The 15,008-nt window shown below is 41.1% G+C and overlaps 1 protein-coding gene across 1 annotated transcript; it reads left to right on the forward strand.

The window, feature by feature from the left end:
• The first annotated feature begins 6,962 nt into the window (after nucleotides 1–6,962).
• On the forward strand, nucleotides 6,963–8,669 carry LOC4346870 (heavy metal-associated isoprenylated plant protein 23). Its single transcript, XM_015755458.3, has 2 exons — nucleotides 6,963–7,362; nucleotides 7,960–8,669. Exons 1-2 carry the CDS (start codon nucleotides 7,197–7,199, stop codon nucleotides 8,274–8,276), a joined length of 483 nt encoding a protein of 160 aa, XP_015610944.1. The 5' UTR covers nucleotides 6,963–7,196; the 3' UTR covers nucleotides 8,277–8,669.
• Nucleotides 8,670–15,008: the final 6,339 nt, after the last annotated feature.

The following is a 15,008-nucleotide window of genomic DNA, read 5'->3' on the forward strand; positions in this document are numbered from 1 at the left end:
GTAGGCGGAGGCACCAATCGGCGGCGACGGAGGCAGGCCGGCGGTGAAGTCGTAGACGCCCAACAGCGGCGGCATAATAGGCCAGCCGTGTAGGCGAGGACACCAGTCGGCGGCGACGGAGGCAGGCCGGCGGTGAAGTCGTAGACGCCCAACAGCGGCGGCATAATAGGCCAGCCGTGTAGGCGAGGACACCAGTCGGCGGCGACGGAGGCAGGCCGGCGGTGAAGTCGTAGACGCCCAACAGCGGCGGCATAATAGGCCAGCCGTGTAGGCGGAGGCACCACTCGGCGGCGACGGAGGCAGGCCGGCGGTGAAGTCGTAGACGCCCAACAGCGGCGGCATAATAGGCCAGCCGTGTAGGCGGAGGCACCACTCGGCGGCGACGGAGGCAGGCCGACAGTGAAGTCGTAGACGCCCAACAGCGGCGGCATAATAGGCCAGCCGTGTAGGCGGAGGCACCAATCGGCGGCGACGGAGGCAGGCCGGCGGTGAAGTGGTAGACGCCCAACAGCGGCGGCATAATAGGCCAGCCGTGTAGGCGAGGACACCAGTCGGCGGCAACGGAGGCAGGCCGGCGGTGAAGTCGTAGACGCCCAACAGCGGCGGCATAATAGGCCAGCCGTGTAGGCGGAGGCACCAATCGGCGGCGACGGAGGCAGGCCGGCGGTGAAGACGTAGACGCCCAACAACGGTGGTGTGACCAACCAACCATATAGGCGAAGACACCAGTCGGCGGCGACGGAGGCAAGCCGGCGGTGAAGTCGTAGACGCCCAACAGCGGCGGCATAATAGGCCAGCCGTGTAGGCGGAGGCACCACTCGGCGGCGACGGAGGCAAGCCGGCGGTGAAGTCGTAGACGCCCAACAGCGGCGGCATAATAGGCCAGCCATGTAGACGGAGGCACCAATCGGCGGCGACGGAGGCAGGCCGGCGGTGAAGACGTAGACGCCCAACAACGGTGGTGTGACCAACCAACCATATAGGCGAAGACACCAGTCGGCGGCGACGGAGGCAAGCCGGCGGTGAAGTCGTAGACGCCCAACAGCGGCGGCATAATAGGCCAGCCGTGTAGACGGAGGCACCAATCGGCGGCGACGGAGGCAGGCCGGCGGTGAAGACGTAGACGCCCAACAACGGTGGTGTGACCAACCAACCATATAGGCGAAGACACCAGTCGGTGGCGACGGAGGCAGGCCGGTCGGTGAAGACGTAGACGCCCAACAACGGTGGTGTGACCAACCAACCATATAGGCGAAGACACCAGTCGGCGGCGGCGGAGGCAGGCCGGCGGTGAAGTCGTAGACGCCCAACAGCGGCGGCATAATAGGCCAGCCGTGTAGACGGAGGCACCAATCGGCGGCGACGGAGGCAGGCCGGCGGTGAAGACGTAGACGCCCAACAACGGTGGTGTGACCAACCAACCATACAGGCGAAGACACCAGTCGGCGGCGACGGAGGCAGGCCGGCGGTGAAGTCGTAGACGCCCAACAGCGGCGGCATAATAGGCCAGCCGTGTAGACGGAGGCACCAATCGGCGGCGACGGAGGCAGGCCGGCGGTGAAGTCGTTGTTGTTATCAGCAATGGCGGTGGCGAAGACAAGCCGGCAGAGTGGACTCGCGGCCGATCGACCGGAAAGCTGAGACGCCTCGAGTCCATGACCAGCATCAATCGCCTCAATAGTGCCGCGTAATTATATGCGAACAACAACAAAAAATAGCAAGAGATTAATCTGAGATTAAAAATCAATATGATAAATAATGATAAAAATCAGATTGAGTTTCCCCCTGACTGATTTGGATCAAGTCAGAGAAGAGGAGCTTGAAGAAGTGGTCGACGGGAAGGAAGTGAAAACTCCCAAAGCGAAAACGAAGTCGGCGACTCATGAAATTGATTCCATCGCGCTCGTTGATAGGAAACTCGACGCAACCCCTACCTGGCGCGCCAACTATCGAAACATGATTTCGGCAATAATAAAAGGGGGTAGCGCACGAGACCTAAAAGTGGATGGATGCAGAGACAAAGGATTTAGACAGGTTCAGGCCCTCTCAATGAGAGGTAATACCCTACTCCTGTTTGGGGATTTGAATCCGCCGAGTGTGTATTGATCTGACGATCAGGTTGTGTCATGCCCCTAGAGGGGGCTCCCTGCCCTCCTTATATAGGTTGGGGGGCAGGGTTACAAGATAGAAACCTTAACCAATACGGTATCGGTTTCCTAAATCTACTTTACAATCTTATCAAACCAGGACTTTAGGCCGTTCCATAATATACAGGGAAACGTAATACCCAAGTCATGATCTGTTACATATTCCATAGATATAAGTTATCCCCTATGACTAGTCGGATAACCATGCCGTATGGGTATGGGGTACCCATAATATCCACACTGATATTGTCGAGGCTCGCAATTCATGTTGATTCGGAATTCCATTGGTCGTCTTGATCGTGAAAGTATGAATATATATGTTCCATTTTTTTAAAATGTCTGCCATTGCGGAGACTATCCATTGATTCTAAATTCAATTGGCCGGATTGATTGTTAAAATAATTTTCCCACTCTTCCTGTCTAGTATGATCTATCATCTTTCTTCAGAAAAAAAAGGATCAATTCTTCATAAAGTTTTTATTTACATCGAATAGGAATTAGTGCTACTTTGATCATGTGTCAATCACATGACATGACTTTGTTTCATTTAAGTTATCTGTGGATTTTATAGATATATAGTAATTCCTCTAAACTAACAAGAATACGGTCAAGCATGCATGTTAATAGCCATTTTGAAACTTTTCTCTGTTTGTCACATATATATGGTTCAAACTTATTTAATTATGTAATTTTGCATTTGTATATTCATGAAATGAAAGTTACCTACTGGACTACTAGTTCAGATATGGCTTTCATTGTTGTTGTGTGATAAGCATGGTTTGCAATTTCATTAATTCTTTTTTTAAAAAAAAATGAAGAAATTTTGATTAAATTCACAAAAAAAGGAAATTTTTGAAAATTTCAGCCAAAATTGTGTCGTGCCACTGGAGGGGAGGCATTCTGTTGACGGTCCTTAAGTACCAAATCCGACCGTCAATTCATGCATAAAAACAAATGAAAGAATATAAAGTGGAATACCAAACTTAGAGGTAGTGGTTATTACTAACTATTTTCACAAATCTTGGTGAATATTTGTATGCAGGTGAATTATGGACGAAAACCATCCGCCATACGACGAAATACACCTCCGGATAGTCGGACACGAATACACAAATTAGAGGACCCACATGTCAATCAAAACCACCAACAATTGAACCCAACCAAGATACAATATGCAAAGGGCCCACCAGGCAGCCCCCCAGTAGAAGGGAGGTCAAGAGGTGGGCCAAAGGAGTCGGTTGAACCACTAGGTCGGCCGAACTGCCTTTCCTTCCTCTCGCCATCTGCTGATATGTGGAGCAAGATCCTAAAGTCCCAATGGAAGTTATGTGTGGTTCCCAAATGTTGGTTTTCTGTCTGGGATGTTCTACAGATGTTGGCCTATCTTCAAGAGAGTCCTGGAGGAGCGCCGGAGTTGTTGGCCCTCTCTCCTCGTTTGTACCTCGGCTGATGCTTCTTCAATATAAGTAAGTATTTGAGATTCCCTTCTGGTATTTAATTAACTTACTTAAGTGAGATGTATTGTCATCGTTGTGGGTTCGTCGCTTAATATTTATATTGAGTGCTCTAATACTAAGACTCTGGATAAAGAAGAAATTTTTTTGGCCGAGGCTAGAGTAGTAATCGATAACGTAGACGTGGTGTTTAGGTTAGAGGTTGCCTTCGTTTGTTGTGTGCTCCATAGAAAGTGAGGTAGGCGACAGGTGGTGACAGTTCAGTCCGTCCTTCGTATCCCTCCACGTATGGGTACATCATAGAGCTACAGGTCGAACTCAGCTGGATAGACATAGCTGGGAGAGCTGGTATCCGAAGCAATCGATAGAGTTTTACCTTTAACTTAAGTATACTCCCTCCGCCCCAAAATTTAAGCATTTTTGGATTCTGAAACGGTCTCCGAGATGCTACTTTGACCAACAATATCTATAAAAGTAAGATATTTTAAATAAAAAGAGTTATATATTATGATAGTTTTTTTAATGATAAATCTAGTAACATCAATTTTGCACGATTGATCTTTTTTATTTTCTTGTTATTACTCCCTCCATTCCATAATACAAGGCATAACTACTTTTTAAAGTTGTTTCATAATATAAGGCGTGCATGCATGCATGTCATTAACTAGCACATATTTTCCATTCAAATATTATTATTTAAATTCTCCACCATCAAGATCTCTAATTTTATTGGGTGCATGTATTATATTTATTAGGGTAATCCAAACTATGAGGTGATAATAATTATTTCTTGGTCTTTGGGTTAAGAGTGGTTGTGCCTTATATTTTGAAATGGAGGAAGTAATAGTCAAAGTTGAAAATATTTGACTTCTCACTATTCTAAAAATGCTTATATTTTGGGACGGAGAGAGTAGTTAATTAACTCATAGGAATCCTCTAGCCTAAGCCTACCATTTATTGTTGTCCTTAGTTGAATCCTTTTTCTAGATGTACATACATATTTCTTGTGATTTGATATCCTTAAAATACTCCAAAGTGAAGTTCTATAATAGTATCCGTGCAATTGCGGACTTATCTGTGACCATAACAAATACCAGCACGCTCCGACATTGCTAGTGAGTAATCCCACTACCCACACAAAACCCCGCTGCTAGTTTCATTTCCTATATGGTAGTATAAATTTTCGAAGAGAAAATGAACTAGAAGTGAGATAAGCGGGTAAAAAAATCATGCTTGCCCATCCTACTTGCATCCCTAACCCCAAGATACTCGAGCTCCATAGATTAATCACTCTCAGCAAATTGATCATGAGTTGATAATTAGCAGGGTTACAATAATATGATATAAATCTTGCTTAGCACAACCTTTAGTGAAGCAGATATTGTATTTAAGTTCAAATCATGTAGATTTTAGCTCTAGGCTAGCTGCTCTGTGCAATTGCACAATTGATGTGTGCATATACCTTCAATAATTCCATATCTTAGTGCTACTTTATCAAATTGTGTTGAATTGGTGTCCATTAATTTCTGATCAAACAAATTGGTATCCACTTAAAAGAATAAAGGCACACTATTTCTCCAAATAAAATGGAAACAAATTTATTAAAAGAAGACTGGCCGGCTGGGGTCTAAAGAGGTTAGGCAACACCTTCAAAGTGAAGAAATTACTACCATGTTTCACATAAGTGGCTAGTCCTTTTCACATACCATTTTACTTTGCAAAGTAGTGTAAAAAGTTCACTTTTCAATGTAAGGTAAAACAGAGTAGCTTTCACTAGCTTAAAAAGATTAATTTTGTCCTTGCTTTCGGTTAAGTTCCAATGATTAGCGTGGAAAACACACGAGTTAGAGACATGCACAATTTATATAATATATATGGTGGTATAGCTTTTTTTTAGTGCTCTATTGCTTAAAAAAAATCAAAGTATAAATATGTTTTATGATCTTACAATAGTGAACTGATTTTGAAAAATATGCACGGATCTTATAAAGTGATCAAGATTATAGTGGCGTGTTTAGGTGAAAAGGGAGTCTTACTTGTGTGGTTCTCCCGGATTCTTCACACAGATTTCTTCGACTGATAAAATCATAACCCATGCCAAAACCATGCATATATTTATGTGAATTATAATATAATAGTACTTTTTAATACATGTAATGAGTGGACTGCAAGCAGGATAGCATGCAAATTTATCACAACCAGACAAGATGGAAGAACTGACTGTATATTTGTCTTCCATAAACATTGTCATTTGCCAATCAATCATCACCTCCTCTGGCTGTATACTCCATGTGTTGCCAAACACAGATTTCTTGCAGAATCTCTGAGTGTTTTCAGGGCCAGATGTAAGGAGCAGAGAGGAACTACAATTCAGAGCCAAATCACACAATATTTTGAGACCTGAAAACTGGGGCCTTGGCTACCCAATGAGGGAGCAAAACGACAGCTCAGCAATCACCATGAAGCAGTTGGCAGCCTCTGATTGGGCTGCTCCTTGCTTACCTGTCCCTTAGTAGAACCCCACTATACCTGTTTCTGTTTGTTCTTCCTGTTGACAGCTTACTTACAACTGAAGCACAAAGGCACCACCATCATTCACACCCAGCACACAGCAAATGCATGACCCCATGTTTTCAGTTGTGCAGAATTCATGCCCAGGTTGTAGTGGCCTTTCAGAAACTGAAACCAGTTGAGAGTGGGAGCCAATGCAATCATGAGGATCGCGCCAATTTTGCGCAATATTCGCAGTATTTACCTAGTAAAATTCTCTGAAAATTAATCTTGATATAGTGTTCCGTTCAAAGAGGTGGATCAAATCCTGAACAATTTTGTTCGGTTCAATAACTCACGCTGTTTGCGCAAATATTATTCGGCTTATATTTTCTTAACTAGTATCACAATATATCACTATTAAATTTATATTGCAGATTCAGAAAGGAAAGAATAATCAAATTATGAACCAAAAAGGTAGCCCAGCACAAGGAACACAAGTACATCTTCCTTTCCTCCCTGGTGTCCCTCCTGCAGTTTCCTTTTGCTTAGCACAGGGGGGATAAAACTTTTACTGCTGACAATGGCCGGCCACAGCAAAAGCCTCTTCATCTGTGGGGTTGGCTGATAGCTATCCTGCCCTACTACATACCTTTCCATGTCTAATATCTGAAGTCGGTTGAGAGGTGAATTCAGCAGAAAGGGGTTGTTGCAGGGGGCAAGGTATCTCAGGGGAAACTTCTTGCAGCAAACTGCACACGGTTTGGCTTAGCTGTGCTGCCACATTTTCTCACTGGCTGCAAGCAGCTTAGCTAGCTTGTACTCACTACTCCCCTATCTATATATACAGGCACCAACTCTTGTAAGGTTCAGAGTTCAGGTCCATTCCAAAGTTGCAATCAATCTGTCTCGATTATTGCCTCTCTGCTCTGAGTGTGACTGTCAATCTGTGAGCTTAGCTAGTGACTGGCCATTGCACGAGAAAAGAACAGGTTGATCGATCATTAGTAGGTGAAGTGTTCTTGCCCTGTTCTTTTCTTGGTTTCTTGGGTAAACCAACTGGTTGGGTTCGGTGAGTTTGAGAACTTCAGAAACTGTAACAACAATGGGAGGCACCATGGATTACCTGTCTGATCTTCTCGGCGGCGGCGGGAGCAGCAGCCGTCGGAGGTACAAGAAGAGGAAGCAGTTCCAGACGGTGGAGCTCAAGGTGAGGATGGACTGCGACGGCTGCGAGCTCAAAGTCAGGAACGCCCTCTCCAGCATGAAAGGTATAAACACAACCAAGATCTCTCTCAACTCTCACTAGAAAGATCAATTTCTACAGTTCTTGGAATCATTTCATTCATGGCTGAACTGAAATGATGCCATTCTGTGAACAATTCTGGTTAATACGCACAAACATACGACCAAAAATATCTCTGAAATCATGCCAGAAAAATCAAATTTCTACTGCATGAAAGGTATAAACACAATCAAACACACCACCAAAATCTCCCTGAATTCATGCCACAAACATCAATTTCTACAGTTCTTGGAACCATTCATCATGCATGGCCGAACTGAAATGATGGCATTACTTAATCTCTGTGAAATGATTTTGGTTAATACACACAAACATACGACCAAAATCTCTCTGAATTCATGCCAGAAAGTTCAGTTTCTACAGTTCTTGGAATCATTCATGCATGGCTGCAATGATGTCGCTACTTAATATCTGTGAAGAATCCTTGTTAATACAAACAAACATACGACCAAAATCTCTCTGAATTCATGCCAGAAGCATCAAATTTCTGCAGTTCTTGGAACAATTCATCGATCATGCATGACTGACAACTGAATTCTTGTTTGGATTTGGATGGATGCAGGGGTGCAGTCGGTGGAGATAAACAGGAAGCAGTACAAGGTGACGGTGCAGGGGTTCGTGGAGCCGCACAAGGTGGTGAAGCGGGTGCAGGCGACGGGGAAGAAGGCGGAGATCTGGCCCTACGTGCCCTACACCCTCGTCGCCCACCCCTACGCCGCCCCGGCCTACGACAAGAGGGCTCCCCCCGGCCACGTCCGCCGCGTCGACGCCGTCATGCCCGTCGCCAGCTACGGCTCCGCCGCCGCTGCCGCCGCGCCGGAGGAGCGCCTCACCACCATGTTCAGCGACGAGAACCCCAACGCCTGCTCCATCATGTGAATTACTGTAACTGAATATTAGTGTAATCTCTTCAGAGTTCAGATGAATGTACGAAATGTATGTGCAGATATGAGAGATTGTACTCCCTCCATCCCAAAATATAAAAGAATCTAGAATCTGGATAGTTGTCTAGATTCATAGTATTAGAAAATATCACATCTAGTCATAGATTCTTATATTTTAAGATGAGAGTAGAAAGGAGGGATTTTTCTGCGGTTTTGGTCTCTTGTCGCATGTGCATTGGAATCTTAGCCCATATAGCTTTATTTATACTACTCCGTATATATAGTTTAATTAGGTTGGTAGATTAGATTACAATATACATATATATATGGAGTTGTGTGCTGTTATGAGACATATGGTTGAGTTAATAAAATACATGATATGCTTGTACTTGGTGGTGCAGCTGGATTTCTTCTGTCCGGCCATTGCCTTTTGGTAATAGCAATTAGAATAAGCAAGTTAATTAAAGGTACGTTTGATTGGTTGGCGGCTACAGTTATCATTCTAAACCTTAGACGTGTCACGCTTTGTTAACCGGTTAGCTCTTATAATTATGATGATGTGCCAGTACTTCACTAGTTCTTATGTGTACACTCCATTTCTCGCCAAATCTTGTCACACTTGTGACCAAGATAGAAATTGATCATCGCACATAGCAACATTAGTCCCCAGATTTCTCTAGGACAAGAGCAAACTTCCCGTTGATTTACTGCCACTCATCCCAGGCCGCCTGTGCAAGGTGCATTTTCAGCCCATCCATGATAAGATAAAGGGTTGTCTCTCGGGATTGGAGCCATCACTGTTTGTATGCATGCGGGGTTGGGGGGGGGGGAATTATGATGAACAAAGTTGTAAGTGCCATCCCGACATACATTATCACAATAATGAAACAACAAAAACAATCCCTTCAAGAAATTGACAAAACGAGGCGACGCTTCCTATGGGTTGGAAATGAGAACATGCATGGAGGCAAATGCAAGGTCAATTGGCCCAAGGTTTGCTCTCCTGTTCATTATGACGGCCTTGGATTTTCCAATTTAGAAAAAAATTGGTAGAGCCCTATGGCTGAGGTGGCTCTGGTATGAATGAAGGGCACCAAACAAACCTTCAATAGAAACCGAAACATCTTGCGATGAACTGGATAATGACATGTTTGCAGCATCAACCAAAGTCCTTATTGGTGATGGACGAAAGGCGAGCTTCTGGGAATCAAATTGGATTGCTGGCCAAATCCTAAAAAGCCAAGTGCCAAATCTTTACAGGCACTCCAAGAGAAAGAACCGCACAGTTCAGGAAGCCATGCGGCAAGGAAGATGGATCAGCGACATCCGCCACAGCCTCACGATCGCCCTTCTCACTGAATTCTTCCACATTTGGGGGTTCTAGCACAAGTACCCCCACAACTGACAGACGGAGTGCAAGACTCGATCGTTTGGCGATGGACAACCAATGGGGAGTTTAGTGCAAAATCCTCTTATCAATTCCAATTCAACAGAATGGTAATCTCGCCATCAACAAAGTTGACCTAGGAAGCGTGGGCCTTGGTAAAATGCAACGTCTCTAGTTGGCTTGTGCTGCAAAATCGGATGTGGACAGTCGACCAATTGCAAGCTAGGGGGTGGCCAAATAATTACTTCGGCCAGCTATGCTTATGAAACCTAGAAACCGTCAACCACTTATTGTTTGAATGCCGATCTTTAAGCAAATCTGGTTTGGCGTACTCATGTGGTTAGGCCAAGGACATATCATCTCGAGGTGGAACAACAGTACTAACCTATTGGATTGATAGACACAAGGAATAAGCAACCCGGAAGCAGCAAATCACAAAGAGCTCAAATTAGTCTTCTTGCTCATTGCTTGGGAAATCTGGGGGGAAGGAATGTGAGAATCTTTAGAGGGAAAGAGGCGTCAGTGTAACAAAGAATCAATCGCAGGGGCTAGCCGACGCAAAACACATTGAGAGAATGTTGCCGTGAGGTGTAAGGAGAGTTGACTTGCAAGTTTGTTTGAACTCAAGTATGTACAATTTTCCTTTTCTTTTGGCCTTTGGCTGTGTATACTTAAACTCCCTTCTATTAATAAAACGTCAGTTGATTGGCTGTTAAAAAAACATTAGTCCCCATATCAAATAAGCCCTTAAGGGCATGCTCAATTAATGTTGACTACTTATAATATAGGTCCCACTGAAGTCATGTACAAGAGAGGATATTAAAGGGTATTAAGGTAGACCTCATGAACCCAAGACTAGCCGTTGAGAGATGGAGAGAAAGTCGCACTATTATGGGAGAGGAAGGCGTGATAGATTTTTTTTATTCCTTGTGAGTGGCCTTTATACATATGGCTAGCTCAACCAAATGTCTCCTATCATAATGTATAAGGTTTATTTAAAAAGCTTAAGACCCCCTTATGTCTACATTGTCGCTGCACTAATACCAACTAGTGGCAAGCACATACACTTTTACCTCCTTATTTCCAATCATCTGAACACTCGTCACAACTATCCCCAATATTGGGATTTGTTCGGTTAATCCATTTCCCTTAGGGATTGAGGAAGGAGATAGGAGGATTAATTGTAAATATCAATATATGTAATTGAACCCCACCAAATTTTATAGACAAGGGATCGGTCTAATTCTCCCCTCTCATTTCTTACACGGGGAATAATCCACTTTTACAAAATTGGCGGCCCAAAATGATGGATTGCGTTGTAGTCTTAAGCTTACTTGTGCCCTAAACTAAGCCTCTTATTAGCTCTATGGCTGATAAGTTGTGAAAAAGGAACAAAGTAACAATTAATTATTTATGAGTGAAACTTTTATTATATATGTTTTTAAATTAAGATTTAAAAGATAATGATGAAAAATGAACTACAATGAACAAAATCGTTCAAATGAACTCTAAATTAAAATTTAAAATTGAAAGTTTAGTTGCGACTAACAAATCAGCAAACAAACAGATGATTAATTAAGCTTTAAACTACTTTCTCCATTCTAAAATATATAAAATAACTACTTTTTAAAGTTGTTTCATAATATAATACGTGTATACATTAATACAATTAATTAGCACCTTATCCTCCCTAAATTATGATTTTCTATATCCTGCACTCCCAAGATCTTTAATTTTATTGGGTGCATGTATTGAGTGCATGTATTGTATTAGTGTTGATGGAAAACACATGGCCTGAAAGATTTGCTTTACTTCAGTGCATGTCTAATTTTTTAGTTTAAAGGCGTAAACAAGACAGATAAATAGCAAAAATCAGTAAACGGTAGTCTATCGGCCGATAGGGAGTATTAAAAAGATCCGGTCAAATAATCACAGCTCTACAATGCTTTGAAAAGCAGAATTTCCTGTCTCTGCATGCTTTAATGCAGTTTTAAAGATGGATAATTTTAAGCTGAAACTCTTTTCCCTCGCTTTCTCTAATTTCTGAAAGAAAACAAAAAGCTTTTCGGACGAATGTTGGTGTCGACACGAATAGACCGTGTTTCACAAAGCAAAAGTTATTTTTGGCGAAGCTTCCATGGAATAATCAAAGCATGCATCACATGCTTGCACATTCGACTAGAAGTGCAGAATTGATACTCCACAATTGACTGCCGGAGATGAAGTCGAATGAGAAGCTGAAACAAATACTTGCGCCACTAACTAAACCTGCCACGTTGGTATGGCCTCTGCGACGAAAACTGAATAATTAATTACTACTTAATTATAACAGAGGTTTTAGCTATTGGCAAAACCTTTATTACGCTTTTTACTGTACTATTCATTTGTTTAAGTTTGTGTCAGCAAGGTGCTTAAACCATGCATTCTACTCACTCCGTTTCACAACGTAAGTCATTCTAGTATTTCCCATATTCATATTGATATTAATGGATCTAGACATATATATATATCTATCTAGATTCATTAACATCAATATGAACGTGGGAAATGTAAGAATGACTTACATTGTGAAACGTATATGTCTAGATCCATTAATATCAATATGAATGTAGGAAATACTAGAATGACTTACATTGTGAAACCGAGGAAGTAATGAATAAAATGGCGGGTTAATGTGATACGCTTCCCAAGTTTATAAACGGCGCGGTTTTCGTAAAACTTTTATAAATATGGTTTTCTTTAAAAGCCTATTTTCAACTTTATAGTAGTTCATTTATATTCTAATTAAGGAGTGAACACAAAATCATTTAGCTATTCTGCCATTCAGCTACACTACAATTATGACAAATCTTATTGTCTTTGTATTGGCTTATGATCTACTAGTACAAAACATACCTCATCTCAGAAATAGGGATGAAAATAGAGCTCATACAGACAGAAAGTGCTCATACTATATTTATTTTTTTACCTTTAGCCGGATATAAGACAAATACAAATAGCTCGGATACATAAACAAATAACAATTATTTCGACAAATATAGTCAGACAGGAATACTGAAACAAATATTTCTCGCAATAAAAAAGACCTAAACTTCTAATAGAGACAAATACTATCACACACAATTAGCTCGTTTTACACAAAAAAGTTTCATTGTAAACTAAAAACATATCAATTAACTTCAACATGTACATCATTATACTGGTACAAAATGCATGTCTAGTCGATATTATAACATATAACATACAATGTAATTTATAAAAATATTTAAAAGTTTAAATAATATTAATAGCGGGAACTATGGTTGTGATATGGATTACTATTAAAATCTAAAGAGGTAGGTTGAAGGTCTAGAGTTAGAAAGAAATAGGTTGTGTTTTATACCTTCAGCTGATATCCGAATAGCATTGTTCATAGGATATTTGTATTATTGTTCGTATCCGTCGGAAACTCCAATATAATATTCGTATTCATATCCAGGAAAAAAAATATTCATATGCGTATCCATATCCGTATTATCCGAGAACTATCTACTCCAAACTATATACGTATTTGTTTTTGTCTAGAGTGGATGAAAACTATCAGCTCTGTTTTTATCCCTACTCAGAAACTTATTAAAACACCACAAGCAAAATTATCTAAAAGTGAAAAATGGACACCTTATTACTACTATATACGCAATTCTCAAATAACAGAGATGGTTAATAGGTATGCATGGAAGTATATAAGTGGAGTGTTAAGCCCATACTTCAAACACCTTAAGACATTTGAAATGGGCCGGACTGCATATCTAGATCATTGGACATAAGACTTGTATTGGGAATTTCCTTCTATTTTGCATGGTGATTTTTTATTGGAATTTTCTTGGATGGTCTGCTAATATTTCTTATTCTTTTCCTCTTCTACATACATTCTTTTACAGGATTTCATCTCTACCTCATGTCTACTTCCTCTGTCTCAAAATAACTCAATCTACAATGCAACAAGTCTTTATCCATATTTATTGTATTATGATGAGCCATATCCATTCTTGGTTGAGTTATTTTGAAAGGGATAGAGTATGAATGGCAACATAGCTACCAATTATTTAAGTAGAGATTGTGTGGTTGCTATTGGAACATGACAAATTGATAATCATTGTTGGCACCGCTATAGAAAGGCAAGCTCCTAATCTATCTAAAAGGTGGAAAGAATCGTGGAGCCACCTTCCTAACTTGCAAGCTCACTCTTTTAGAGCAAGATTCTCTTCTTTAAAAAACAGATTTCATGTTGCACTCTATGACACTGACATGTGGGACTAAAGAAAAGTGCCGTCCACGTATCGGTTACACTTAATACATACTATATACCGTAGAGGATGTGTATTATATCCCACCCTTTCAATTTGAATAATTAGACTAGCGCCTATAATACTCACTCTTATCTAGAACAAGTAGTGGTAGAATGCTTAAGATAAAAATCTAAACAGTAACTCACTAGTAAATACGGAGTATAAAAGTATCAAGACATGGTATATGAAAAATGACGCCAACAGATATTTTTTATGAAAATACTTTCATCTAGTTATACTTTAATTATAAAACATCCTCAAAAGAAACCGATGTCATACACTCATACCTTGTTGTATTAGAACATCGGCTACATGCACGAGAGCTAGGGAAAATAACGAGAGAACCAAAGGTTGACCGCATAGTGATAGTGATGAAGTGAAAAGACATCGTTGATCATGAGTCAGTGTCGATAATACCAAAAGTAAAACCCGTGAAAACAAAATAAATAAATAAATATAGTAATCACTAAAAGGTAATCGTTTACCAGTTATGTCACTTCTTTTTCTACCGTATTTACACTAAAATTTCTATACGAATATTTTATTCTAATCAATCTATCAATCATCAATAGTTCTAAAGCTGGCACTGGAACTGCAAGCCTATATTGGTCCAAGTGACAGTGCTATACTTTGTAAGATAAATCTATAAATTATAATCCTTCCGTTTCACAATGTAAGTCATTCTAGTATTTCCCATATTCATATTGGTATTAATGCATCTAGACATATATATCTATCTAGATTCATTAGCATCAATATAAATATGAGAAATGCTTGAATGATTTACATTGTGAAACGGAGGAAGTATAAGAGATAAAAATTAGAGAAAAGAAAGCACCTCCAGCTTCTCGATTGGGCAGAGTAATGGACACCTTGAAATTAGAGAAATTTGCCCTCTTCCAATTGATGATAATTGTAATGATTAAAGAAAAAAAATTTAGAGATGAAAAAAATATTATATTTAAAATTTAAAATTTATATGTTGTAAATTAACTCTAAATAGAACACACGG

Source organism: Oryza sativa, chromosome 9 (genome assembly GCF_034140825.1).
Source record: "Oryza sativa Japonica Group chromosome 9, ASM3414082v1".
In the NCBI taxonomy this organism is placed as follows: Eukaryota; Viridiplantae; Streptophyta; class Magnoliopsida; order Poales; family Poaceae; genus Oryza; species Oryza sativa.